General features: G+C 33.1%; 2 protein-coding genes across 6 annotated transcripts in view; one reads left to right on the forward strand and one right to left on the reverse strand.

The window, feature by feature from the left end:
- The first annotated feature begins 2 nt into the window (after positions 1-2).
- LOC111044837 (SUMO-conjugating enzyme UBC9-B) lies at positions 3-11,238 on the forward strand. Of its 4 annotated transcripts, none has more exons than XM_039436561.1 (6): positions 180-319; positions 3,961-4,025; positions 4,332-4,398; positions 5,239-5,440; positions 6,721-6,865; positions 9,065-11,238. In XM_039436561.1, the coding sequence occupies exons 2-6, from the start codon at positions 3,973-3,975 to the stop codon at positions 9,129-9,131; spliced, it is 534 nt and encodes a 177-aa protein (XP_039292495.1). In that variant the 5' UTR covers positions 180-319; positions 3,961-3,972; the 3' UTR covers positions 9,132-11,238. The 4 variants fall into 4 exon arrangements, with proteins under 4 accessions (XP_022185762.1, XP_022185761.2, XP_039292495.1 ...); XM_039436562.1 differs by having other exon boundaries at positions 184-249; XM_022330070.2 differs by lacking the exon at positions 3,961-4,025 and having other exon boundaries at positions 3-319.
- The window catches only part of LOC111044828 (MLX-interacting protein), a 77,150-nt gene continuing 60,889 nt past the window's right edge, over positions 9,374-25,634 (reverse strand). The window contains exons 14-16 of one of the 2 annotated variants that reach the window (XM_039436559.1): positions 24,985-25,108; positions 22,926-23,055; positions 9,374-12,216 (exon numbers count right to left, since the gene is read on the reverse strand). In XM_039436559.1, coding sequence (XP_039292493.1) covers positions 12,098-12,216; positions 22,926-23,055; positions 24,985-25,108 — 373 coding nt within the window. In that variant the 3' untranslated portion in view covers positions 9,374-12,097. The remainder of the gene's footprint in view (positions 12,217-22,925; positions 23,056-24,984; positions 25,109-25,634) is intronic. The other variant, XM_039436560.1, reaches the window with a different exon arrangement.

The raw sequence follows: 25,634 nt of genomic DNA on the forward strand, positions 1-25,634 counted from the left end.
AAAGATCTAAGTTCGGAAAAAATGCCTTGATTCATATTTCTATAACGAAAATTGTATAATAGATGTGTTTGTTGAATAATTAAATACCTTTTCTAGATAAATTTTTCAAATTCTGAAAAATTATATTCTTCCCATCAGCTGCACCTGCATATTTCCTATGCTTGTGTTTGTGTTTGGTGCTTTGTGCTTTGCTGTTTGGTGTTATAAGTCTGTGTTTCTGGGCTTGTGTGGTAGTCTATTTGGGTTTAGGTTCGTTTTCTAATTTTTATTTTAATACTTGTTGGTTGGTGTTTTGGTGAATTTGTTAATTTTTAATAAGGTAACCTCAAAAATTAAACTTTTTTATATAATAATAATAGTTTTTATATTTATTTCAAACTTTTATTCACAACGTAGCCTTGTATTCTTTTAACATCTAAGTTTACCATTTAGGCTAGGAGTATTGTAGAAGCGTCTTGCGTTGATATTAAAATATTGTTGCATTGCTGATTAAAAATGTAATCAAGTTTTGATAAATTGATAATAATCTTGTTATACTATTGATTATTTTTTATTCTCTGTTGGTTTTAAGTATATAAGTCGCATTGTCGTATAAGCTGCTACAACGGCAATTGTGATATAATAATGCTATTTCGTATAATTATTATAATATATCTTTTATAATTCCAACAGTATTCAACATTTTCACTTTATTTTTTAATAAAATTAATTTTATATGACTCCTTTATTTTAATTTATTCTTATATCTTAGTTGTTTACTTTTCCGATAACTCATGGATCCATGCTCTGCCACAATATTAATTACAAAATGTAAAAAAAAGAATGATGAAACTTTGAGAAAAAAATATTGATTTCTGATAGCTAAGTGATTTGGAATAGTTTTGTTTTGTGTTCAAACATGAAAAAGTTAAATGTTAGGTTAGGTTTTTGCTAAACTATGCTTTCAGTGCACCAGTGATAATTGGTATGCCTAACATTTATTTTATCTGTTATTGTTCAGTATTTCAACATTTTCTATTTTGTGTTAATTATCGAAAATTATCATTAGAACTTTATAGACAGCAGGTTATTGATTTCTAGTAGCCTATATTTTAATTTTTTATAGCCTAAGTCAATTTTTTTTAGTTTAAGGTTTTGCAACAGGCTAAAAAAAACTTTTTACATGTGATATTTTTGGAGTTCTTCAATATTTGTATACTACAAAGCAATGAAAATAAAAAAATCAGGAAATTTATTTTTCCAATCATTAGGTATTTTTTGAGATGGATATAAGCGCCCAAATTTTAAATTTTTAGGACACATAATTTAAAATTCAAGAAATATCCTTCACGATATTATTGATTGAATAAAACAAAAATTTTCTGAAAATATTTTTGAAATGCACTAAAAATGACAAAAAATAATTTCTAGCAAGGTCTATAAATACAGGTCATCACACTCGTGTTTTTAATGGATCGGCCATCATGTGGGGTCTTCATGGTGGTACGTTTAAAATATTCCTATCTGTTCATAACAAAATCATGCATTATGCTTTTTAAAAACAATATTCTGGTTCAGATAATATGTAAATTCAGGTTTTCGATTTTTACTTTCCTTCTCCTATTACCATAGGTAAGGAAAGTATTGCTTTCCAAAAAAATTAAGGTACCCTAATTTCAAGTTTTCTATACGTTTCAAGGTCCCCTGAGTCCAAAACCATGATTTTTGGGTGTTGGTCTGTGTGTGTCTGTGAACACAATAACTCCATTCCTAATTAGCCGATTGACTTGGAATTTTAAACTTATGGTCCTTATATCATGAGGACCCGACAATAAGAAATTCAATAAAATTCAATTCAAGATGGCGGAAAAAATGGTGGATAATTACTAAAAAACCATGTTTTTCACCGTTTTCTCAAAAACGGCTCTAACGATTTTCTTCAAATTTATACCATGGATAGCATTCACAATCCCTATCGACTGACATGAGTCTCATTCCTGGGAAAATAGCTGGAGCTCCGTAATATTCTTGAGAAAAATGGCGATAATTACTAAAAACTATTGTGTTTTTTACGATTTTCTCAAAAATGACGACCGATTTTTTTTCAAATTCATACCCTGTATAGTCATTTATCAGCTCTATTAACTGGCATGAGTCTCCTTTCTGGGAAACTAAAGGGGGGTCAACCCAATACCTACTATTACTTAGTAATAGTAGGTATTGGTCCACCCCATCCTTGAGAAATGGACTTTGTAACCCCCTTCTCGTGCATGAGGTAGGTAGAGCAGTTCATAAAAAGAACACATAGTCGAGATATTTCATCTGTAGAACAGCTGTTTTGACGACTTTTGAAAAATATCGAATTTCACAATTTACACAAAGGAAAAGTACTCTGAAAACAATTTATTATATATACACATAAACAGTAGTCTGATCGTAGTTTCAAATATATTGCTGCCAATCGTCATTATTTTATTCCCCTAAATTATTCTCCTTTAAGAATGGGGCTTACAGTTCAATGAGCAAGGAAAGTTGAGTGAGTGCGCCACACCAGATTTTTTTATAATGAAGTTTTGATAATAAATGGTTCAATAATTCATTTTGTATCATTTAGTACCGGTTGCACAACAGCTGGTTAAATTTTAACCGTGATTAATTCGACGAGAACCAATCAGAGTAGCCGTCTTTTCAAAAACGCCTTCTCCGATTGGTTCTCGTGAAATTAATCACGGTTAAAATTTAACCGGCTGTTGTGCAACCGGGCCTTTATTATTGTTCTTATTCTTGCAACTTGTTATGATATTCATAAGGCATTGGGACAAAAGGCTAACCTTAAAAAGAGTTTGAACTTCCCAGTATAAAAATAAAAAATTCAGTTACTAGTTGGAATCTAAATATTATTATTCTGTGAGGATAATTTACTTTACAATTCAAAGCCAAACATTGTAACAAAATAACACATCATGTTGTTCAATCTATAATCATAACAGCTGATAAATTTGAAATTTGGTGAACTAGGACCCCATAAAATGGCGATTTTGCAATGCATCACGGGACTGTGTCATGACCTGTATTTTATAGACCTTGCTTCTAGGTAGTTCTAGTTTTTTTGGTAGGCCTGAATTTTATAATGTAACTCTCAAAAACTACCCTAGAATTTTTATGAATTTATATCTCACTAAATTAAAAATAATCTCTTCCAAAATTTAAGCTTTAGGCGCTTATTCCTCAAAAAATACTTTTTCCTGACAAATTTTTTTTATTTTGATAGCTTGATGGTATACAATTTATAAAATTTAAAATATATCACCAGTTTAAAGACTATTTAGCCTGTTGCGCAGCTTTAAGTTTTCAGTTTTATTCTCCATAAAATTGATATTACTGGTACACTACTAATAATGAATAGATAGCTATTTTTGAAAAATTAATCAGTTGGCCTATTTGAAATGAGTTTTAATTTCTTATTTATTTCTGGTCTGTTAAACTATTTAGTTTGCTATTTTTATAATAACCAATCAACTTATAATAATTTTATTCTAAGGCTGGCCACTAATAGTTCAACCTTAGACCTTATATATATTTCTGGTCTAAGGGTAGAACGAGCTTGCACATATTTACACACTTGAATGTTTTGTGATCACAGCAAAAAGCTTAGAGCTTAAATTTTTTGAGGTTACGTATTTGTATTTTCAATTTATGTTGTTCATTTTTCTTTGTTGCTCTACTTGTGGTTGAATTATTTTTTATCATTATAAATTGTTATTTTCCATTGTTTTATTTATTGTTATTGGTTGTTTTTTTTATGTTAGTATCCCCTAGCTGATTTTTTGTATGTGCATGCATGTTCAACCGTTAGCCTACTAGCCAGCCTAATGAGATATTTTATTAGAGCTACTTGAATGTTCAATTGTAGAAAATAACTATAGTGCGAGTGATATTACTTTTAAAATGAAGAGGGAAAACAAATTTCTCCTTTTACAGTTTGACAGAGAAATGGAGATGAGTAAGTATAAACATGCTGCGTACAATTGGATGCTGACAAAAAGGTAGGGAAAATGATATTAGGTAGTAGGAATGAGGTAGTATTAGTGAAGGAAAGAGTATCGGGCCTCTCTGTCTTGGAGAAAGAGCCGTGTTGAAATTAATATCTCTTGGAATAGAAGTATTGATAAGTAAACATATTAGTACCCTTGTAATATTTTTTAATTTGACATAAATAAATTCAAAATTATTGAATTGGTGTATCATAATTTTGAATTAATGTTTAATTTTAAAATATTACTAGCCTACTAATTATTCCCAGTAATTGAGTATTTCTTTACCTTTTTTATATTTAATCTTGTTTGTTGTAGAATGTCTGGTATAGCTATTGCGAGATTAGCTGAAGAGCGGAAAGGCTGGAGGAAAGATCATCCATTCGTAAGTTTTTATCAGCTTATTAAAATCAAACTCAGTTATTCAGAATGTTATTGAAATTTCATCATGCCTGTATTCTCTATTCAAATTTGCCAAGTTATTTATATTAATTTACTTGACAGTTTTTACACTCTCAAGAGACAGTACAGTTCTTTTAATATTAGAGATTGCAAATGAAACACTAAATATAGTATCCATAATAGTGGTTATGATCATTTATATTACTGTACTCATTTTTTATAGCCCATAGAAAAGATTAATTTACCTGTTGGTAATTTCCTATTAACTTGAACAATTACTATTTACTTCTCATGTAAAATTTTTGAATATTGATATTTTGAAACGGTAATATTGATTTAAATATAATTTGAAGTGTTTGATATTAAAACTGAAACTCATCATATTCATATTCTATTTTTTTGTGTAGTTGAGAAGTTGAGATTGTGGCAATTATTCATATTAAATAAAAAGACTAAGAAATTGAAAACTAATGTTTTAGTTTATCAGAGATTGGCAATGGTGTAACAACCGAAACCGGTCTTTCTAACTATCAATAATTCTGTGTTTTTTGACAATTCCTCAGCCTTTTTATTTAACAAATTCTATTTATTCATGTTGATACCTGAAAATTACTGAGACGTAATTGCATCTTTCGTCTCAGAATTTAAAAAAAAAATATTTTTTTGTAATATAATTTCATAGTTCGAAGCTGTGTCTTTGGTATATCTTCAAATTATACATTTTTTTAAATTAGACATGCACTCCACTAGATTTGTATAACTACCGGCAACTTGATTAATCTTTTTTTTTTTTTGTTCCACTAATTCTTTGCCATTGTTACAGGGATTTGTAGCTAGACCAGCTAAGAACCCAGATGGATCATTAAACCTGATGAACTGGGAGTGTGCTATCCCAGGAAAGAAAGGCACACCCTGGGAAGGTGGCTCATATAAACTCCGAATGATTTTCAAGGATGACTACCCGTCTAGTCCTCCCAAATGCAAATTTGAGCCACCTCTTTTCCATCCCAACGTATATCCTTCAGGTACTAACCGTCTTATTACCTTTGTTATAACATTATCATTGCAACTTATCAGACTTTGTTTCAATTGAAATTCGGAAGAGGAATAACACAAGGATACCTAATATTCCTCTCTCGTTCATTTTTAATGATGTGATTCTTGTAAGAATAAAGTTGGAATAAAAAATATGACATCTGAAAATATATCAAATTTGTAGGACTGATATTGATGATATAGTCTTACTTACTAGTGATGATATTTAAGTAGCTAAGTTCAAAAATCCCAACCGGTTGTCTTTTTTCAATCTACATGTGTTTGCTTGTTTCAATCAGACAATAAAATGACAACATAGAAACATGAACTATTGAGCGGTTATGATTATGAATAATTGCCTATACGGTATTCAGCTTAAAAGTTAACCCATTATTTGCATACATTAATATTATTGTGATGGCATGTCGAATAGGCTACCACACAACATATTTTGTAATCTCAGTGAGGAAGTTGAGTGGGAGGTTGAGCAGTTTTATCTTCAAGTAGCCTACTCTTGGTTAATTTCACTTCAAATTCTTAATTAGTGGTACAGTGGAAGTACTGAGTTGAAGATTTTCAGTGTACAAGTTGAGGAGATGATGGGTGAACTATTTGTGTGTAGTATGGTAGGGTAGGTTTGCCTCCTGTAGTAAGATTCACTATGAACTGTCCCCATCCCTATTTCTTTAAATAACATCATTGCTTCTCATTTAAACCAATATTAACTGTTTGAAGTGAATCTCACGAAATTGATGTGCTTATAAATTTCTCTAAATTCATTTTTCAATATTAGGCTTTATAATATTGTAATGTAGAATTCCATAGTTTAATATTTAGTTTGTAGTATTAATTTAATAATAGATTTTTTAGTTTTCATATTCATGTTTTCCAGCTTCAATATTGAATTTTACGTAATTTTGAAATTTGTTTCTTTTTTCAATACGATTTGTCAGTTTTGATACTCTTTTTTCTCTCTTTGACTATTTTTTTAATTATTATCGTTTGATCAGGGATATATCCCTGATTTGGGTTATCCTGTAGCCTATGCTCCCACACTGTCAAATAAATAGAATAAAAACGAATAAATCTGGCATCTAGCTTGGAATATATGACGCCTACCCCTCAGAAGCACCAAGGAACTGGACTAATATTGGTTGACATTTTCCCCATTTTTTATAATTTTCTAATGGAATATTTCTACATCTGGCGTTTTCTGGTGTACTCTGTTGAAATAGCATCTCTGATAAGTTAACTGTGTCTTTCTTTTCAGGTACCGTTTGTCTCTCATTACTTGACGAGGAAAAAGACTGGCGACCAGCCATTACGATCAAATTAATTCTGCTTGGTATACAAGACCTTCTAAACGAGCCCAATATCAAGGACCCTGCTCAAGCAGAAGCATACACTATTTATTGGTAAGTGTGGATGATAAATTTTACTTTCCTATTGAAATGGGTTATATTTTAAATGGGTGGAAGAGAGCGGTATTGTATAGAGATGGATGGAGGCGTAGTTTGGTTGAAGCCCCAGAGCCCGATTTGGGCTGTAGCGCCATTGGAGAGAGAGAGAGAAAAGTTATAGATTGAAATGTTTATATAGTACATAAGATTATAGCAAGGACTTTTGCAATAAGTAAATTAGCAGCTCTTCTTCAGTAACCGTTGAGAGGATTATATATTTCAATGTTTCGAATTCGTCTTTTGTCATTTATTAAACTGTAACTTCGAGTTCCATTTTAACATTCTCCGCTTTTCGAATGTATGATTCACATTGATTATAGATATTATCTGTAATGCAATATACTATATTAGTCGTGTGGCAAAAATATTTGACATGACTAATCTTTAATGTCTATATCGGAACTCGCATAAAATTCCAATATCGGCAATCCTTCGACTAAAAACGTCTTGCTTATCCTATAAACTCATACTTCTCGGCCTCGTGACATGATAATAATGTACTATTGATTATGATATTAATTTGGGAGTAACTCAATAATTTTGTAAGTTTTAAATGTGGCAATTAATTATTTTTTACTATTTCTTCCTAATGATAATTATAAGCAATTGGTGAGTTCCGTTTGAAGGAATTTGCAATTATTATCCACAACTCCGAAATAATAATTGTTCCATCATAACGTTTTATTCAGTCTTAAAGTAACACAATCAATCAGCAGCACAATAACTAAATTTTAGTAAATTGTTGTTTGACATCTTCTACCGTCGAAAACTGTATCCTATATGTTCCATCATTGTGATTAAAATACAAGGTGCGCCAGTGAAACTTACTTATTTGAAAAAAATCCCACGCGGTGAATTGGTCGTGTAGAGGGGCAAGAAAGGTCACATCTGGAGGAGGAATTTCTCAAATTTATCCTCCCTCAAGTAAGTAGCCATCATGCTCTGGTCTAGAGAGCACCGGGCCTTCGCAGTAGAGAGCTTCTTTTGTAATGGTCGATCTTGTTGTTGCAAAGTAACTAACGTGTCTTCCGCGCTCGATTTGAAATTCCTCCTCACAGACTCGTTCCTGGCCGTAATTCGATTCTGTCGTGGATTAGCTCATTTCGGGAGTGGAAGTGTCGCTAAAATGGACTTCAAGGAACTATCAGAACTCCAGAAAATATCGAAAGAGTGAGACAGTCAGTTGTGCGTTTTCTCAGGCGTTCGGCTCGCGAACACGCAGCTGCTATGGCAATTTCTGACCACTGTTCGACGAAGCTCATGCGATTTTTTTCTTTGGGTTTTTGAATTCCCTGGTTTATGTCGATCGACCGCGGACCATAGCACACCTCAAGAACAACATTCGCTACACCATTGCCAATATATCGATTGATATACTGCAACGTGTGGATAGCAATTTTTTAAAATCGACTTCATCAGTGTATGCGCAATGGGGGTCGCAATTGATCTGATGTCATTTTCAAGAATGCATGAAAAAAAATTTGGGATATTGTATTCTTATATGAAAAAAAGATTAAAACAATAACTAAAGTACTTTATTTTTTATTGGCCTTTCAAATAAGTAAGTCTCTCTGGCGCACCTTGTATGAATACGTTCTTAAAATATTCTACTTAGTCCAGGGAATGAATGCTCAAAAGAGGGTATAGAGGGAAAAGTTGGGAAGACAATTTTTGACCCCGCAGTTCTGTGTTTAGGATAACAGAACTGCGGGGTCAAAAATTGTCTTCCCAACTTTTCCCTCTACAACCATCCTTTGACTGGACTAACTGTCAATGAAATTTTACTGAAGTAATATTAATAGTAAGTGTATTTATCAATTTTCAGACATTCACAATATAGAAATTCACATTAAAAATACTTAGTGAACCACAAAATCCTATCTCCAATATTTCGAAATTTTTAATATTATTGATTTATAAAATTATCTGTTGATCAGCTTAAAAAGTTGAAAGAGCCTGGTTTGTTTACTGAGAATGGCCAATTTATGTTTTGATGAACTTTCTCAGTCGAAGGTCAAAATTATCCCTCCCTTGTTGTCTTGGCATTGAAAGGCATGCCTAATAAAAATCATAATAATTCTCAATATTACTGTATACTATTCTAAGACATCAACATAACCATATTCGTATTTTATAATTTGTGTTCTATTGCAGTCAGAATCGTCTCGAATACGAGAAAAGAGTTCGAGCGCAAGCTCGTGCTATGGCTCCTCAGGAATAGGGAGACCACCTTCCTCCTTGTGGTCACGACCATAGGCCTACACTCTGGAGGTTCCTGTTGCTTTGAATAATTGGTCTATCGATGGAAACGTGTCCCAGTCGAGGGCCGCAGAGCCATCATCAACTTCATTTTGTTAATTCTACAGTTGTGTTAAATGTGGACATTTTCGTATCGACTGAACTATCTTGGTGAAATTGCGATGATATCATTAAGTAATTATGCAGTGGGTGTATGGTAGGAGCAAAACGTGTATGTAAACGATTCAGTGAGATATTATTATTTAGCATTGATACTTTTATATGAATATTTTGTTCATTATTTATAAACCAGAGAACTCAATATATGCCAATCTTTCAGATGGAACTCTTCATGTATAGTACTTGAGAATTAATTTGCATATATACTTACGTATTAACCGGTGAAAATTCTATTATAATTATTTTTTTAAAACTGCTTGAAAACTGATAGCTATGTATCAAAAAATTGACATTTTGTATCAAAACCTTTTAATGTTCAGTAATTTCAATATCTTTGTAATTCTAGAAAATCTTGAGTAACTTATTCATTTCGAATTTTGTTTATACTTTTACTGGTGCTCCGCGCCTAATTAATGTTGCACATGTTCACTTACAAGATAGCTGTAAATGTTGCGATTGTATATTGGTATAAAATAATTTTTCTATTCAACTTTTTGTAATTTTTTACTACCAATCATAATCCTTCTGGTGAATTTTCAGAACCTTATGAATCATTGCCTTATGAATGCAGTGAGAGAGACATTCCACCCTTACATCGCTACCATGCCAGCCATCGTTTAAGGGGTTGAGGTTCTTGTTATAACTCACGGCCTATACGTATGAGTATCATGTCGACGGTGAGAGGCGTTCCTTATAATGGAACACAACAGACCACAGAACGCTCTCCTCTCTAACATGGCAACACCACGGCCATAGATAGTATCCCCCCTCGGATTTGAAAGTAATAAACTCATCGTAATGTGTACGATAATAAATTTATGAAATGATTTGTTCTGCAAGTTCTCTGTTAAATTTCTTAATTTGTTCTTAACAACTTCTCTAATTTGTTCTGCAAACGTTCTGCAAGTCTCTTACAGAACCCTATCCGGTTACTTTCATATAACTTTCTAACATGTTCAGAAAGCTATTTAAGATTCTGAATACTCAGTTATGAAAGGCATTGTTTATCCCATAGTAGTCAATTGTTTATAATTAACCATTACTGAAACATTTACTTAAGCTGATTTAGAACATTGTATAATTGTCAAGCATAATAATTATTGATGGAATGAGTAATACTATAAAAAATATTGCACATGTTGACAGTAAAAGAATTGTTTTACATATATATATATATATTTAAAACTTAACAAAATTTACAGTTACAGACAATTCATTTCACAATAAAAATGGCTCATATTTGTAAAATCCATAAAATATTATTGAATATTAATTCCATCCTTAGAGTACACTAGTATAAAATATCTAATGTATTCATGCAAATCAACTATCTGATAATATACTTAAGTAGGTTTACTAATCATTGTGAACATAACATACAATATGAATATACTTGAAAGATTAATAAACATTTATAAAAATAGAACACAGCGAAAATGAATAAAGGTGTTCTAAATTTTCAACTATCATAAAAATGTAAAGTCATGGTTTCCAAATTCCATTTGAAAACATGTTTTCCAATGATCTTTCTACCTTCGTAAAAAAGACTCTGAATTTTATTTTTTATATTCTCTAATCTAATTGATATGAAAAATCTTCAAATTCGGAGCAGAAACTGTTTGTGCAAGACAGTAGTTGACTTTTGGCCAGTAACTTCAATCTATCACAATATTCTTACAACAATAATAGAACAGTAGTTTAATAATATGTATTAAAATATTAAGTTCTTATTCGTAGAATTCCAACTTATCTAAACGCATTTTCAAAATTTATAAGAAAATTTAAAAATTGATATCTCAACATTTCCTTACTATTATATTATATTATTGTTACTATGGCTTGATATGGTAAAATTTCAACTTGAATTTTCAAGTATTAATAATAGATGAAAGATTCACTTAGCGTATGGATACAATTAAAGCTTCTGGCAATAAATTATTATAATCAAATCAATTTGATTGGAAATTGAGAATTCTTCAATACATGGCAATGGATAGGAAGTTCATTTAAAAAAAATTGTATTATTATAAAATGGTATTAAAGATGTTTAATTCAAATGGTTCAATTTCAATAAAATTGACTATAGTGAGGTCCACGTTATAATGGGAGTATTTGATTAACATTACTGTTGCTATCCTTGTCTATCATTCGACCAAGCAGATAGCGCTATCCTCTTCTAGCTCCGCAAGGTTTTCAGATTGTGCTTTGTGAAAATATAATTAATCACCAAAATATTCAATCTTTATGGGAATTTATTATTCAATCATTCAAAAATAAATTTTCTTGAAAAAATATAAATGATAATTTTAAACAAGAATGAATAGTTAATATTACTTCAGATATACAGGTATCAGCTATCCTCCAGGTATCCTTCTCCACTGCCATTTTAACGTGGACCTGACCATAGGGATAGAAGTGATAAGTTTTCAATGAAGTTTATGAGAACTCTTCAGTTCGAATGAGGATTAAAGTTGATAATACTTGAATTTCTGAAACATTGACAACTTTCTCAATTCAGTATGATCAATGTAGGGCTACTACAAAACTGACATTTATCCAGTTTTAAAAAATTCAGTTATACAGAGTTGAAGATTTTTCAAGGATTTCAGGATTTTAGCCTTCAGGCTTCTATTCGAAGGCACATAACTGTTAATAATGACAGTTATAAGAAGAAGTTTAACTTCATGAAGAAAAATGGCGGTTTTCATAAAAACCATAATAACCTATTTTCAAATGAGACCAGTAAGTGTATGTCATTTAAAATTACAACTAGGAGGAGTTTGAGCTGTGTGATTTGATGGCAGCAGCTTGAGCTTCTGAAGGCAGCTTGGTAGGATCCGACAAGAATTCAGTCGATGTACACAGATGCCTCAATGCATTCAATACAACTGCAACAAACAACATGTAAACGGTATTATTTTATGGATGGTGAAATCATGTAATGGCTGCTTGAACACAATGATAATTCATTTTAAAAGAGTTTATTACAATATCTGAGATATTGATATGACTAAGAACAAAATGGGTAGGAGATACTAAAATAAAGCTTCGAAGCCAGAGCACAGCAATTTGTACTACTAGCTCTGAACTTTTGGTCGATATTACACAGCAGGTTTTATAAAAAATTGAAAAGTTATCCTGACACTTCTAGACATGCATAACACTTTTTGCTAAGTAGTAATAAATACTCTTCTAGTGTTTGGGCATCATGAAGTCAGCTATTCAATGTTTGGAAGTGTGTGTTACCAAAAGCTGTGATATTACACATAGCACAGAATGAACTGAAAGGAGTACTACATATAAGTTCCACAGTACAGATGTACAGTTTGGTCTCTCAATTTTGTAAAAAAAGAATAAACGGCCAATATTATTTTTTTTCCTACAGTTACCTTGAAAAGTGGCAATTCCTGCACTGATTACAGAACGCAAAGAATCACTTTTCCGCTCTAGTGCGGGAATAGTATATTTCGCACCTAGGGCCGAAAATGAGACTTTTCCGGCTCGAAATCGGTTTTCAAGTCCGAGGCCGTAGGCCGAGGACTAGAAAAGATTGAGAGCCGGAAAAACATTTTTGCCCATGGTGAGAACGTTATTTTTCGCCACACAGAAAAAAAACAATATAAATATGAGAATAACTGTTTATTAGGCACTTCCGAAAGCAAAACAGGAAGGTCATAGCTCTAGCAAATCTGAGGTAATCTGAATATCAGAAAATTGTCCAAGTACTTTTATTTTTTATTCTGATTTGTCTAAATAACCTAAAAGATTATGTTCAATTATGTAAGAGGTTGAGTTTATACTTTTTATTCTTCCAAATGACAATAAGATGATATTATTATAAATGTTTTGATTCTTGAATAATAAACACAAATAATGAACAGTTTTTTGATCAGCTGTTTTAGCACACTTGAAATTTGGCCAATCTGAATGTCAACGTCAACAATGCTTGTTGTCGTTGACTTCGGAAGTTTAGGTTAGAAGTTCTATCCTACTCTGAAAATCGAATTTGAATAGTTTATAATATATCTTATCTGTATTTTATTCATACAAATAAAATGATAGTATCTTATTGCAAAATACTTATTCCATTCTAGAAGCATAAACTGATTCCGTTTCATAAACCATTTTGTAAACACGTTCACATCAAATCAGAATCAGCTGACTTCAAGGTTATTTTACAGCCCTAAAAATTTTTTCGCCACACTTGGATGTAATGAGCTGGTTTACGTGCGTCATATGGAGGCCGAAAGTGATTGTTTTCCGACCAGGCCGGTAGAACTTTACGGCCCTAGGGCTGTAAAATGACCTTGAATAACAGCTGATCGTGTCCGATCTCACAAAAATCATAGAGATAATCTCATAACGACTGTAATAATCTATATAATTATGTATCGTGAATCGCGGTATCATGTCTATAATATATTTTATGAATTACTGTTTCATAATTTAATATTTATTATTGTGTTTTTGATATCAAACAATAGAATACGATGATATCTCCATAGCCTCAACAATATAATGTTGGCTGCATTGTCCATTGTCAGAAAGGTAGCCTAAGTATCGCAAGTCTTTAAAAGTGAAGAATCGAATTTGAAATCAAAGTACAATAATTGTATCAATATTTAAAAGTGAGGTAGAGTAATAATTGTTTCTTTTTTATTATCGAATTCCACTTCTTAATGCAATACAATCAACAATAATAATAGGAAAATACAGCAGAGATCTAAAGTTTAAGGTAAGCCTACTGGTGAAACTCAGCCTTGACTGAAAAATTCCTAGTAATTTTTCCGTAATTCATTATTAAAACTTTTAGATAATTTTTCTTCAATATCAAACCATATAGAGAAAACATTAGGCCCACTCAAGATTGAATCTTCGAATGTTTTCTCTATGATTTAACTATTTTCAGAGCAATATTTTGTTGAGAAAATGCCGGCAAACCGGCTTCAAGTTTGCCGCTATAGGCCTACACTATATTATAGTAGCCTACATACGTTACCTAACTTACAGGCCTCTTCGATCATAAATATGCAATGGCCGAGAGCGTAAAGGCGTAATTTTTTTTTTTTTTTTTTTAGATTACGTCCTAAAGACTCCAGTCATGGAGTATAAGACAAGTCATGTTATTACATAATAATTCTAACACTAAGTAGTTCAACCTAGTTTAGGTTTGAAAGGAATTCTTGTACACTATAAAAAGCTTTATCAACTAAATATTTTTTCATTTGTTTTTTGAAAATCTTCAAATCATCATTACTTTTCAAGATTTGAGGTAGCTTGTTATAAAATTTCCTACCAATATAATCTGGTTTTTGTTCAAATAACCTACTATTGTGACCCATTATATGATAATCTGCTCTGTTTCGCGTATTATACTCATGAACATCTGAATTCTGGATCACACCACTCTTTTTCACATGCATTACAACTTCATATACATACAAAGATGGCACAGTTAATAGACCAAGCTTTTTAAATAAAGGCCTACAAGAGTCTAACCTATTCACTTTCTCTATACATCTGAGTGCCTTCTTTTGAATCTTAAACACTCTGTCCATATTTTGTTGAGATGAATTACCCCATACTAAAATAGCATACCTAATATGAGATAGTATAAGTCCATGGTAAGCAGTTAACAGTAGTTTTTTATCATTCAGCCTAGCAAGCTGCCGCAGGACAAATACCCCAGATGATATCTTATTACATATCCTCTCAATGTAAGGATGCCATGTTAATTTCCTGTCCAATAAAATTCCCAAGAATGCTACTTTCTCTTCTTGGTCTAATTCATTTTCCTCTACAAACACATTTATTTCTCTATCCTCTACTGAATTATATTTACTTTTGAATTGTAGGAATTGACATTTCTTACTATTTATTGTTAATTGCCTTTGCTTCAAGAATTGGACAATTGACTGTACTCCAGTAAAAGCATTTATTTCTAGACTATCTAATAAATAATTGTTAAAGATAAGCGATGTGTCATCAGCAAACAACAGAGCTCTGTGATCTTTTAACTCTTTTGGTAATTGGTTCACATACAACAGAAACAGTAAGGGACCCAGAATTGAGCCTTGAGGTACTCCAGCCTGGACCTCCAGTTTTTGAGATTTAATTTTTACTATTTCATTCCCATCCACCTTGGTAAGCTCAACACACTGGTTTCTACCTATGAGATATGATTCAAACCATTTTAGTTCTATACCATTCACACCTACAGTTTTTAGTATTTCCAATAATATTCTATGGTTCACACAATCAAAAGCTTTGGATAAATCAAGAAATATTGCGGCTGCCTTCTCACCTGAATCTATTATATCTATTAGTCTTTCAACAAGGGATACTATTGCAGTCTTAGTAGATTTCCCTTTCTGGAACCCATGCTGTTCATCACATATGAAATTAATTTCTTCCAGGTGCATCAATAACCTATTTAAAACTACTCTTTCAAAAATTTTACTTATTACATTTAGAATACTAATGGGTCTATAATTTTCAACTCTTTCAGAATCACCGCTCTTGAAAATTGGCAAAATTTTTCCTTGTTTCAGATCATAAAGGAAAATACCCTGCTCTAGTGAAGTATTAAGGAGATGCAATAAAGGGTCCAGTAATTCATTTTCACATTCTTTTAAAATTTTGCTTGATACCCCATCCAATCCTACTGTTTTTTTGTTATTCAAATTTTTTATTATTCTTGACAACTCATCTCTTGATAATGGATGAAATTTAAATACCTTTTCAATTGGCTCAGCATTTAATGTAGTTGTATTATAAGTATTAGTGTTCAGTGACTTTTGGAGATTATATGCAACCTGTTGATAATATTTATTGAAAAAGTTACAAATGTCTATACTATCATCCATATAATTTCCATGTTCATCGATTATCCTAGGGACATTAGTAACTGTATCTTTTGAGCTGCTCTCCTATTTCTATTAATTACCTCCCAAACAGCAGAGTTAAAATTGGTACTAGTTGTTAATATTTCAGCTGTTTTCTTACACTTAGCTTTCCTCACTTCTTTTGCATAGTTTTTCTTTAGACATTTGTATTTGACCTCACTCGGAACATCCCTCACTAATTTAAATTCCTCATAAGCTTCCCTAACAATATTTCTTTGAGTAAGGATATCTTCAGTTATCCATTCATCTACTTTGTTTAATTTACTTTTTACTTTGACTTTTTTTATCGGACAGCATACACTAATGTGAAATCTTAGAGTATCAATGAATTGCTTATATTTGTAATTTAGGTTACAACTGTTATAAACACTACTCCAATTTTCTTGAAGCAGTTCCTGCTTCAAACAATTTATATTTCCTAGCTCATATTGCTGAATTTCTTTCACAAAAGTTTTTTTTCTGCTTGGATTCTGGCCCTGCAACTTAACATCTAAAATTGATAGTTATGATCTGATAGATCTGAGCTACCTAACCTGACATTACAACCTTCTATATTTGTGAGGATATTATCAATAATTGTCTGTGAAGTTCGAGTTACTCTTGTATATTCGTGGACCTTAATTTCTAAATTATTCATATTAATAATATCTCTAATATCCTCTGTCATTTTATCCTGCCTGGCAAAATCGGTATTGAAATCTCCTACTACTATAACATTTGTGAAACGAGCGGTTGTAATTTCCAAAAGTGTATGGAGCAGCTCACAAAATTTTTGCCAGTCTCCATTTGGTGACCTATAAATACCTAACACTACTACCTCAAATCGATCATCAATTTTTAACCTTAGTCCCGTCACCTCTAAATCCATCTCAACAGAAAATCTCTTAACAAAATCCAGTTCATAAGTTTGGGTATGTTTAGCATTGCTAGTGAATATACATACACCACCACTTCTATGAGCTATTCTACAAAATTCTGATCTCAGTGAATAGCCTGGAATCCTAACTTGATTTATTTCCTTTATTTTTATGCCATGCTCTGTGAAAATAACAATGTCAGGATCCTCCTGTTTAAGAAATACTTCTAATCTGTCAATTTTGTTGCGAAGATACTGAATATTTTGATGATAAATACTAAAAACCTTACCATCTTGTGCTACTCTATCTCTAGCATTTGTAGCTATTTCCCTTTCCCTGTTTTGAGCCAATTTACTAAAAAATCGTTATTTGTTTTTTTGACTGTTTTTAAACCAGAGGATTGCAAACGGCTTTCAATCAGCTCTGCCAATCTATTACAAAAGATTACTTTGCCAGATCGATTTAGATGCAACACATGATTAGTGAAGTTATGTCTTTTCAGCCTTTCATTTAGAAAACAAATCCCCAGTTGTTTAGAATTCTTATTTTTTAGGCTGTTGATTGTATTATGGATTGATTTGTTTGTCGAATTGATTGCTTCATTAATTCTGGCCTATCAAACCTATTAGGAATAGTACTTATTATTAAGTTTGTTTTTTTTTGCTGAGTGGCACAATTTCCTTGATTTTTTCTGTTACTTGAGGAAGATGATTCAAGTTAGGTTCATTTATATTATTTGAGCCACCCAGTACAATTAGATAGTCATTTTCATCAAAGTCTTTAGTTTGTTCCCTAGCTGACTCTACAACTGCATTAATTGATGCACTTGGCTTGAAAAAACATTAGACATCAAATTTATTTTTTAATCTTTTATCAAGGAGATCACTGCAATCACGTCCATGACTGGACGTCAGTAGCAGAACTCTCCCTTTCCTATCTTTATTTCCCTCAGCTATATTTTTGGTTGCTGTCTTCAAAACCTCACTGTACGTTTTATTTCGACCATTTTCAGAGCATTTCCCATCATTTAGGTTGGATTCTATTTTTTTGCATTTGGACGGAGGTTCTATCATACATTTAGTATTATCAAATTTAGATTTTAGTTTCTTTATTTCCTCCGACATTAGACTACATTGATTTTTTAGATTTAGTATTTCTTTTTTATGGTCTTCATCTTGTAATTTTATAGTCAGTTCCAAAGATTTAATTTCTTCTACCATCCCTAACCTTTCTTCCTCAGACGTTTTTAAAGTTACTTCTAATTGGTTTTTTAAATTAGTGTGGCTACTTTGTAGTTGAGCAACTTTTTCGGCTAAAGTAGTTTGAAGAACTGGGGTTTTTGGTTTTGGCGTTTTTGAATTTTGGTTTTGGGAACGCGTAAGTACTCCCGCTATGTTTACATTTCTATTATCTATTATCTATCATTTCTATTAATACATCAGAACTCAAAGTTCAGTGAATTACAAACATGATCTAGGTTCGAACCTCGGTCAGTGACATTTTTTTTGTCGATGAATTTCGACTTTTATTAGCTATTTTTTATATTAGTTACCGTAATTTAAATTTCAATCAATTTTTTAGATATATTTTGAGACAAAACTGTGAAATATGAAATTATATTAATTTTTTAATCACATTATTTCAAAATAGTAATGAAAATTCTATTCATCCATCTATCCATGAGATATTGCACCAGGCGCAAAGCGCGAGCTATAAAAATTCAAATAATTATTCGAAATATTAATAGTATAAAAATATTGTCACTATTGTAAATTATTAATTAGTAATATTGAAATTAATTGACAGTGAAACTTGTCATAACCAAGATTCAAACTATCAAAATAGGCTGTTTGAATTTTATTTATTTTTTAATTTCTTATATATTGGGAAGTTTTTTTTTTTGGTGTGGCGAAAAATAGCGTTCACTCCATGGGCAAAAAAGTATTTCCGGCTCTCAATCTTTTCTAGTCCCATGTGGGGACTTGCCAGTTACCTCCATCGGGCGCGTCCCCGTTGGAATCGGGGAATGCTCACCGGTCCTGCAGCCAGCAGCGTCGGGGGGTAGTGGTGAAATAAAATAGCCACCGTGAAAGAAAAACTGGACTGGTCCTCCAGGTTGGGGGTTGGGGTAGGGCTAACAATCCTACCCCGTAAAAAGCTACTCAAAAACCAAAGTCTGAAAGAAGCCTACCAACAAAGATTACAAGATAAGCTAGAAGAATACCAGCATGCGGGGGACACAACAGCAGAACAGAAATGGAAAAATCTGAGACATAGTATTGTGATGAGTGCTCAGGAGACAATCGGATACAAGAGAAAGGAAGTCAGAAATACATGGATAGATGAAGAATGCATACAAGCCCTTGAAGAGAGAAATAAGGCAAGAATAAGTATGTTGAATAGGAGAACAAGGGCAACAATGAACCTGTTCCAAGAGAAGAGATCGTCTGCCAGACAAGTCTGCCGTAGAAAGAAAAGAGATTTTGAAAAGAGGAAGCTGGAAGAAATCATGGCATATGCTGAAACAAAGGATGCAAGAAAGATGTACCTGAGGATACGTGAAGGAAAAGCTGGTTTCCAACCACGAACAAATTTCTGCACAGATAAGGAAGGCAACCTCATTGGTGGCGAAGAAGAAGTCATTGAACGATGGAAAGAATATTTCAGTGATTTACTTGGAGAGATTGCAGAAGAGGATGGTGGAATGGAAGGAATCACCCGTATAGGTCCAGAACCATTCAGCCACGACCCCCAACTACATGAAATGGAAGAAGCCATTGGTTCGATGAAGAACAACAAAGCGCCTGGAGAAGATGCAATCACGGCAGAAATGATCAAAACTGGTGGCCCTGCGCTCCTCAGCACATTACATAGTTTGATAGTGCAAATCTGGAGAGAAGAAGAAATGCCTGAAGACTGGCACACGGCGTTAATATGTCCTATCCACAAAAAAGGAAGCAAAATCGACTGCACAAACTACAGAGGAATAGCCTTGTTAAGTGTTGCTTATAAGATATTGACCAAAATAATTGCCAAGAGATTGATACCATATATGGATGAGATAATAGGAGACTATCAATGTGGATTTAGGCCGAACAGATCATGTACAGATCATATATTCACAATACGCACAATTTTAGAGAAATGCTATGAGTACAATATAAGTCTACATCAACTTTACATAGACTATAAACAAGCATTTGATAGCATAAAAAGAGATAGTCTCATTAAAGCTATGATAGAATTTGGTATACCTTGTAAGCTGGTGAGATTGGTCAGAATGACACTCAAAGAGACTAAATATAAAATAAAGGTGCAAGGGAGACTATCTAGCAGTTTCATGGCAAGCAAAGGTCTGAGACAAGGAGATGTTTTATCAGCAATGCTGTTCAACATAAGTTTGGAGAAAGTAATGCGAAACTTGACTGTCAATCCAAATGGAACAATCATGGATAGAACATTGCAATATATGGCATATGCGGATGATGTGGTTTTGATTGCTAGGAACAAAAGAGCTCTGGAAGAAGGTTTCAACCAACTGGAAATTGGCTCTCAGAATACAGGACTCACCATAAATGCAAACAAGACAAAATACATGTTCAACAGCAGGATAGATGGTCAAGAAAACGAAAGGCAACTAGTGATGGGCAATAGTATCTTTGAAAGAGTTGACGAATTCAAGTACTTAGGTGCTATGATAACACATAGAAATGAAGTGCAGGTAGATATCAAAGCAAAGCTGTCAGCAGGTAATCGATGCTATTATGCCATGAAACATTTTTTGAATTCCCGGCTCATCACTAGGAAAGTGAAAATACAAGTATATATCACCGTTATTAGACCAGTAGTGCTTTATGGTGCAGAAACTTGGGTCCTAACTCAAAAAGACGAAGCGCTACTTAATGTCTGGGAAAGAAAAATCCTCCGGAAAATATATGGACCTATCTTCAGTAATGGAGAATGGAGGATACGTACTAATCAGGAGTTACGAGAGCTTTTCGGAAACCCAGACATTGTGAGTGAGATAAAAGTTAGGCGTCTTAGCTGGCTGGGACACCTTGAACGAATGAGTGACTCCAGGAGTGCGAAAAAAGTCCACAGAATGAATCCAGGTGGAAGAAGATTAAAGGGAAGACCGAGAATGCGCTGGATTGATGACGTAGAGAATGACCTGAAAGAAATGGGTATCAGAGGTTGGAGGAGAAAGGTGCAAGACCGAGACGAATGGAGAGGCATATTGCGGAAGGCCAAGACCCTCAATGGGTTGTAGAGCCACGGAGTAAGTAAGTAATCTTTTCTAGTCCTCGGCCTACGGCCTCGGACTTAAAAACCGATTTCGAGCCGGAAATATCTCATTTTCGGCCCTAGGTGCGAAATATACTATTCCTGCACTCCAGATTTGCAACATGGCAACACAAAATAGTTGGTGGGTTATATGGAGGATTAGTGCACGAAAACAAAAATTATGTTGGTAACAATGACTGTGGTTATATTTAGATAAGAATCATTTCAATGGCTACCCTACATTTATGATAAGATCCCAATCTAGAAATCCAAAACAAGAATAATGTTTATCTAAATCATAATTGAATAATAACTTATCATCATTTAATAATAAATAATGTTTATTTTCTATTGACAGTAATAATTATTTCAACTATAAGCAATGAGAAATGTAGCAAACACACATTATGAAATTCGAATTTTCAGGTTAAATAATTACCGTTCGAAATCCATGTCAATAAAATTAATAAAATAACATTAGAATATACTACAATAAAATATTTTCTGTTGTCTATGTTATTTTATAAATATTTTTTAGTTTACTTATATTATTTTTCGGTAATTTAGTAAGTTAACCATGTCTAAATATCTGAATACTGTTTTTAGTTGGATGAAACGAAGTTAGGTACGATTCTTCCCGCTAGGTCACGCGCTTGTCGGTTCAGCCATTCTGTAGTCATCCCAACCGGCTGTTGGCATGTATTTTAAATGCGAATTTCTTGTTTTATCTGTATTTTTTCTGATTCTTGAATGAATAAAGATGATAACTTTGGTTGAGAATTTTCAACTTCAATTGGATTATTAATTTTTAAATGAATTTATGTTGTTATTAATAATAGAATCACACACACAAACATTTGATGGATTTCAGCCATCATTTTATCCATAATTACCCACTTTTCATATTCAATGGTAATTGTAGGAAAAATTAAATGTGAAATACGTGCGCAAAGTTCCTCTGCTGCACTCAAGAAACCATTCCGCCCTTGCCTACGGCTCGGGCGTAAACGTTTCTTTCGGTGCAGCAAACTGTCACTTTGCGCACTAGTTGCACAAATAACTATTTCCATTACCTACTGAAATAATGTAAAAATGATTAAAATACAAAAGTTTTGTCAAGTGACAAATACATGTTTTGCATTTTTACATTATTATAAGTAATTTTTATTCTCGCAGGTTAGCAGGTAAAATATTTTGAAAAAAGAAGATTCCATCTGTATTATTTTGCGATAGAATGCCATAATTATTGAAATTCTGTAGTAAAATGTGAAATGACTACAGTAAAAGATTTCAGTGCTAAGCATGGACGTCAGATTAAACAAGTCTGGTTTGAAACTGTTGGTCCTTACCAATGAAATAATATTTCAACTCTTAAATGTTTAATTTTAAGTACATTTCGAGGTTGCTAGGATATAGTTGAAAGGGTCTATATAGATTGTATAATTATAGTTGATTGTATATAGAGGGTCTATAGTTGAGGAGCCAGAATTGTAAGTAATTGAAAATGAAATGTTCATCAATAACTGTATTATAATGCAAGCTAGTACTGACCAGGCCGTAGATCAACGAGCGAGCAATGCTGCTCGACCCAAATCAACGTGGTTCTGTAGAGATCGTCAAGGCTGGCAGTGGAGACTGTGTTGTTGAACGAGACCAGCAGTGGCTCACAAATCAGGCTCAGCTAAATCATCTCATAAGGAAAACATATCACAAGTCACCAATCAAACTAACACTTTGGTTAAACAGCCTAACATCATTTTGAAATAATTGTGTTGGGTTAGGAGGTTAATTAATACTTTGAAATAAGGCAGTTATTGGACTATATGAACATAGTTGGGCGTGGATTTCAAAATATAATGTATTCAACTTGATGAAAAGGTACTCAGTAAAAACGGTAAGTGCAACAAAGTATAATCTTAGACACAATACTAAAAAACGTTGCAAAAGCTCAATCAATCTCTTAAAACAAAACCTAAAAACAAAAATATGAGTTGTATTATCCATGAAATACGCTCCTTTAAGCGGCTCGTACACTGGTCCTGCATTGCATGTCATGTTTGCAGGACGGGCCAAAAAAGAAAGGATCGTGCCAGTGTGGAAGGAATTTCGTGCTAAGCACGTCCTCCATTGCACAGCACGATGGCAATCCGGAAAGGTTTGTTTGATTTCCGTCGCGCCAGGCCAGCCGGCGACATGTTGTCCTGCTAGTGCGTGAGTCAGTTTCGTGCCACGTGCCGAGAGTGCAGTGTTTTGAGGTTATATTTCGTTTGCTGGCTTTTCTCTTTTTTCATCTTGAGTGCTGATGCACAAGTGTTCCTCGCTCCATTTGTTTACCAATATTCATCGATGAGTACAGAAATCATCACTGCTTGTGGCGTGTCAAGGGCAAAGAATATTCTAATAGAAATTTAAATGAAAAGGCATATTTGGACCTAGTTGAGTTGTGCAGAATAGTCATACCTGACTGCAACATTGAGTTTGTGAAGAAGAAAATAGATTTGATTCGTGGTAATTTTTGCAGAGAACACAGGAAGGTAATTGACAGTAAGAGATAAGGAGCTGGCACAGACTCACTACACGTGCCTAAACTGTGACACAACAAACTCCTGTTTTTTGAGCTCTACAAGTATGATGTGACCAAGAGCTGGAGCTGGAGGTGAAATTCATGTTCTCTAGTGACCTCCCAGTGGCTGAATATCGAAGCGTGGCAACTAAGCGTTGTCCAGCTGTTATAGCTTTTCTGAAATTAGTGTCCTGTCTTTCAATGCGCGACCCAAATTTTTCCTTTATAATTAAATGTATCATTATCCATCCGCAGGTAGTTCCTATAATCATTTGCATGATTCTCACGTAATTTTGTCTGAATATTTTTCTCTCTCCTGCAACCAATTTTTCGTCCATACTTGCCTTCCCAACTTAACTTTCCTGTCTCCCTGAATAGCACCAATCAACAATACTGCTAAATCTTTCTTCTTCGTTACTACTGGCATAGCTAGTGAACTAAAAAATATCACTTTCACAACCGACTTCTAGCACGGCACGGAGCGAGCTGAATTTGCAGCGATAAAAATTTGTATGGTGCTCATCGTGCTATGCCAACTGGTCGTGCCAATACAAAAAATGGCAGGATGTGCAATGCACGAGCAGTGTATGGGCCGCTTTAATATAGAATCTGATGGATGAATTCTCTTCTCTAGTTCAAGGATTTTCGAAAATTTTCATAATTAATTTCCGAATATTATTTTAATTGAAATCCTCCTGATAAATTGATCATTCATTTTTTGCTACAAAATAGGAATTATAAGATGAATTTAAGGTGAGTTTTGATCAATGTCAATTTCTAAGATTGCATCAAATGAATGATATGCTGAAGATGAACCAATGTATGAAGTGAACATAATAATGATAAACATTATTTTGCTAGATGCACTTTATGGATCACGGCATGCCACCTCTATTGTCCTTCATGCGGTTTGACAATTAAATTTTCATTCATGTATTGTTATAATTATCATATATATTCTTATTAGTATGAAAACATCGTATAATGTCAGAAAATCATTGGTCATAAATTAATTTAGTAAAAAACTGCATTGGAATAAAAGGATACCAGCCAAAACCTCCAATTCTCTTGAGTTCTTGAGCGAATATACTCGTTGTACATTTCCTTCATTCGGCTTGTTCTGTGTCTGGAGACGGGAGCTCCAGTAGCTGGTAACATTGACTGGCAATTGCTGAAAAATAAACAAAAATGTTCAAGCCCTAGATAATAAGATTCATTGCATCGTTGTAATTTAGTTGTAAACCAAAGAGACGCCTAATTGACCGAACGTAGTGAGGTCTATGTTTTAACTCAGATTTTCTTTTGTCTGTCTATATGTAACGCAATTGATACGCGGCCAAACGCGTTGATAGAATTCTATGAGATTTGGCAGAAATATTCCTTTTTCAACTGCGCGTCGATGTATACACAATGTTTTTTTTTAAATTTTGCATTTTAAGGATAATATGAAAAGAAAAGGAATTCCTCCTTATAGTGATATTCCGATATCACTATATATCATCTACTCTGAAGATAAAATTAATCAGACTATAGAATTATTCTTAATCAATCAGCTGACAAGTTATTACAGAGATGTCTGGAGAAGCCAGCCTATTTCTGTATTTCTATAAGGTCTATAGATTCAATCAAAGACCTGGAAGAGGTATGCATCTTTAAGGTATTTGGTTTCAATATTTTGTTTTTCAGTCATGGTATTA

This window comes from Nilaparvata lugens, chromosome 10 (genome assembly GCF_014356525.2).
Source record: "Nilaparvata lugens isolate BPH chromosome 10, ASM1435652v1, whole genome shotgun sequence".
In the NCBI taxonomy this organism is placed as follows: Eukaryota; Metazoa; Arthropoda; class Insecta; order Hemiptera; family Delphacidae; genus Nilaparvata; species Nilaparvata lugens.

What these genes read in the sequence shown, in the direction of transcription:
- LOC111044837 (XM_022330069.2), top strand. Translation starts at nt 158, where the DNA reads ATGCTTGTGTTTGTGTTTGGTGCTTTGTGCTTTGCTGTTTGGTGTTAT. An exon ending in GGAGGAAAGATCATCCATTC is followed by an intron (nt 4,399 to 5,238) that starts GTAAGTTTTTAT and finishes CCATTGTTACAG; the next exon opens with GGATTTGTAGCTAGACCAGC. An exon ending in TCCCAACGTATATCCTTCAG is followed by an intron (nt 5,441 to 6,720) that starts GTACTAACCGTC and finishes CTTTCTTTTCAG; the next exon opens with GTACCGTTTGTCTCTCATTA.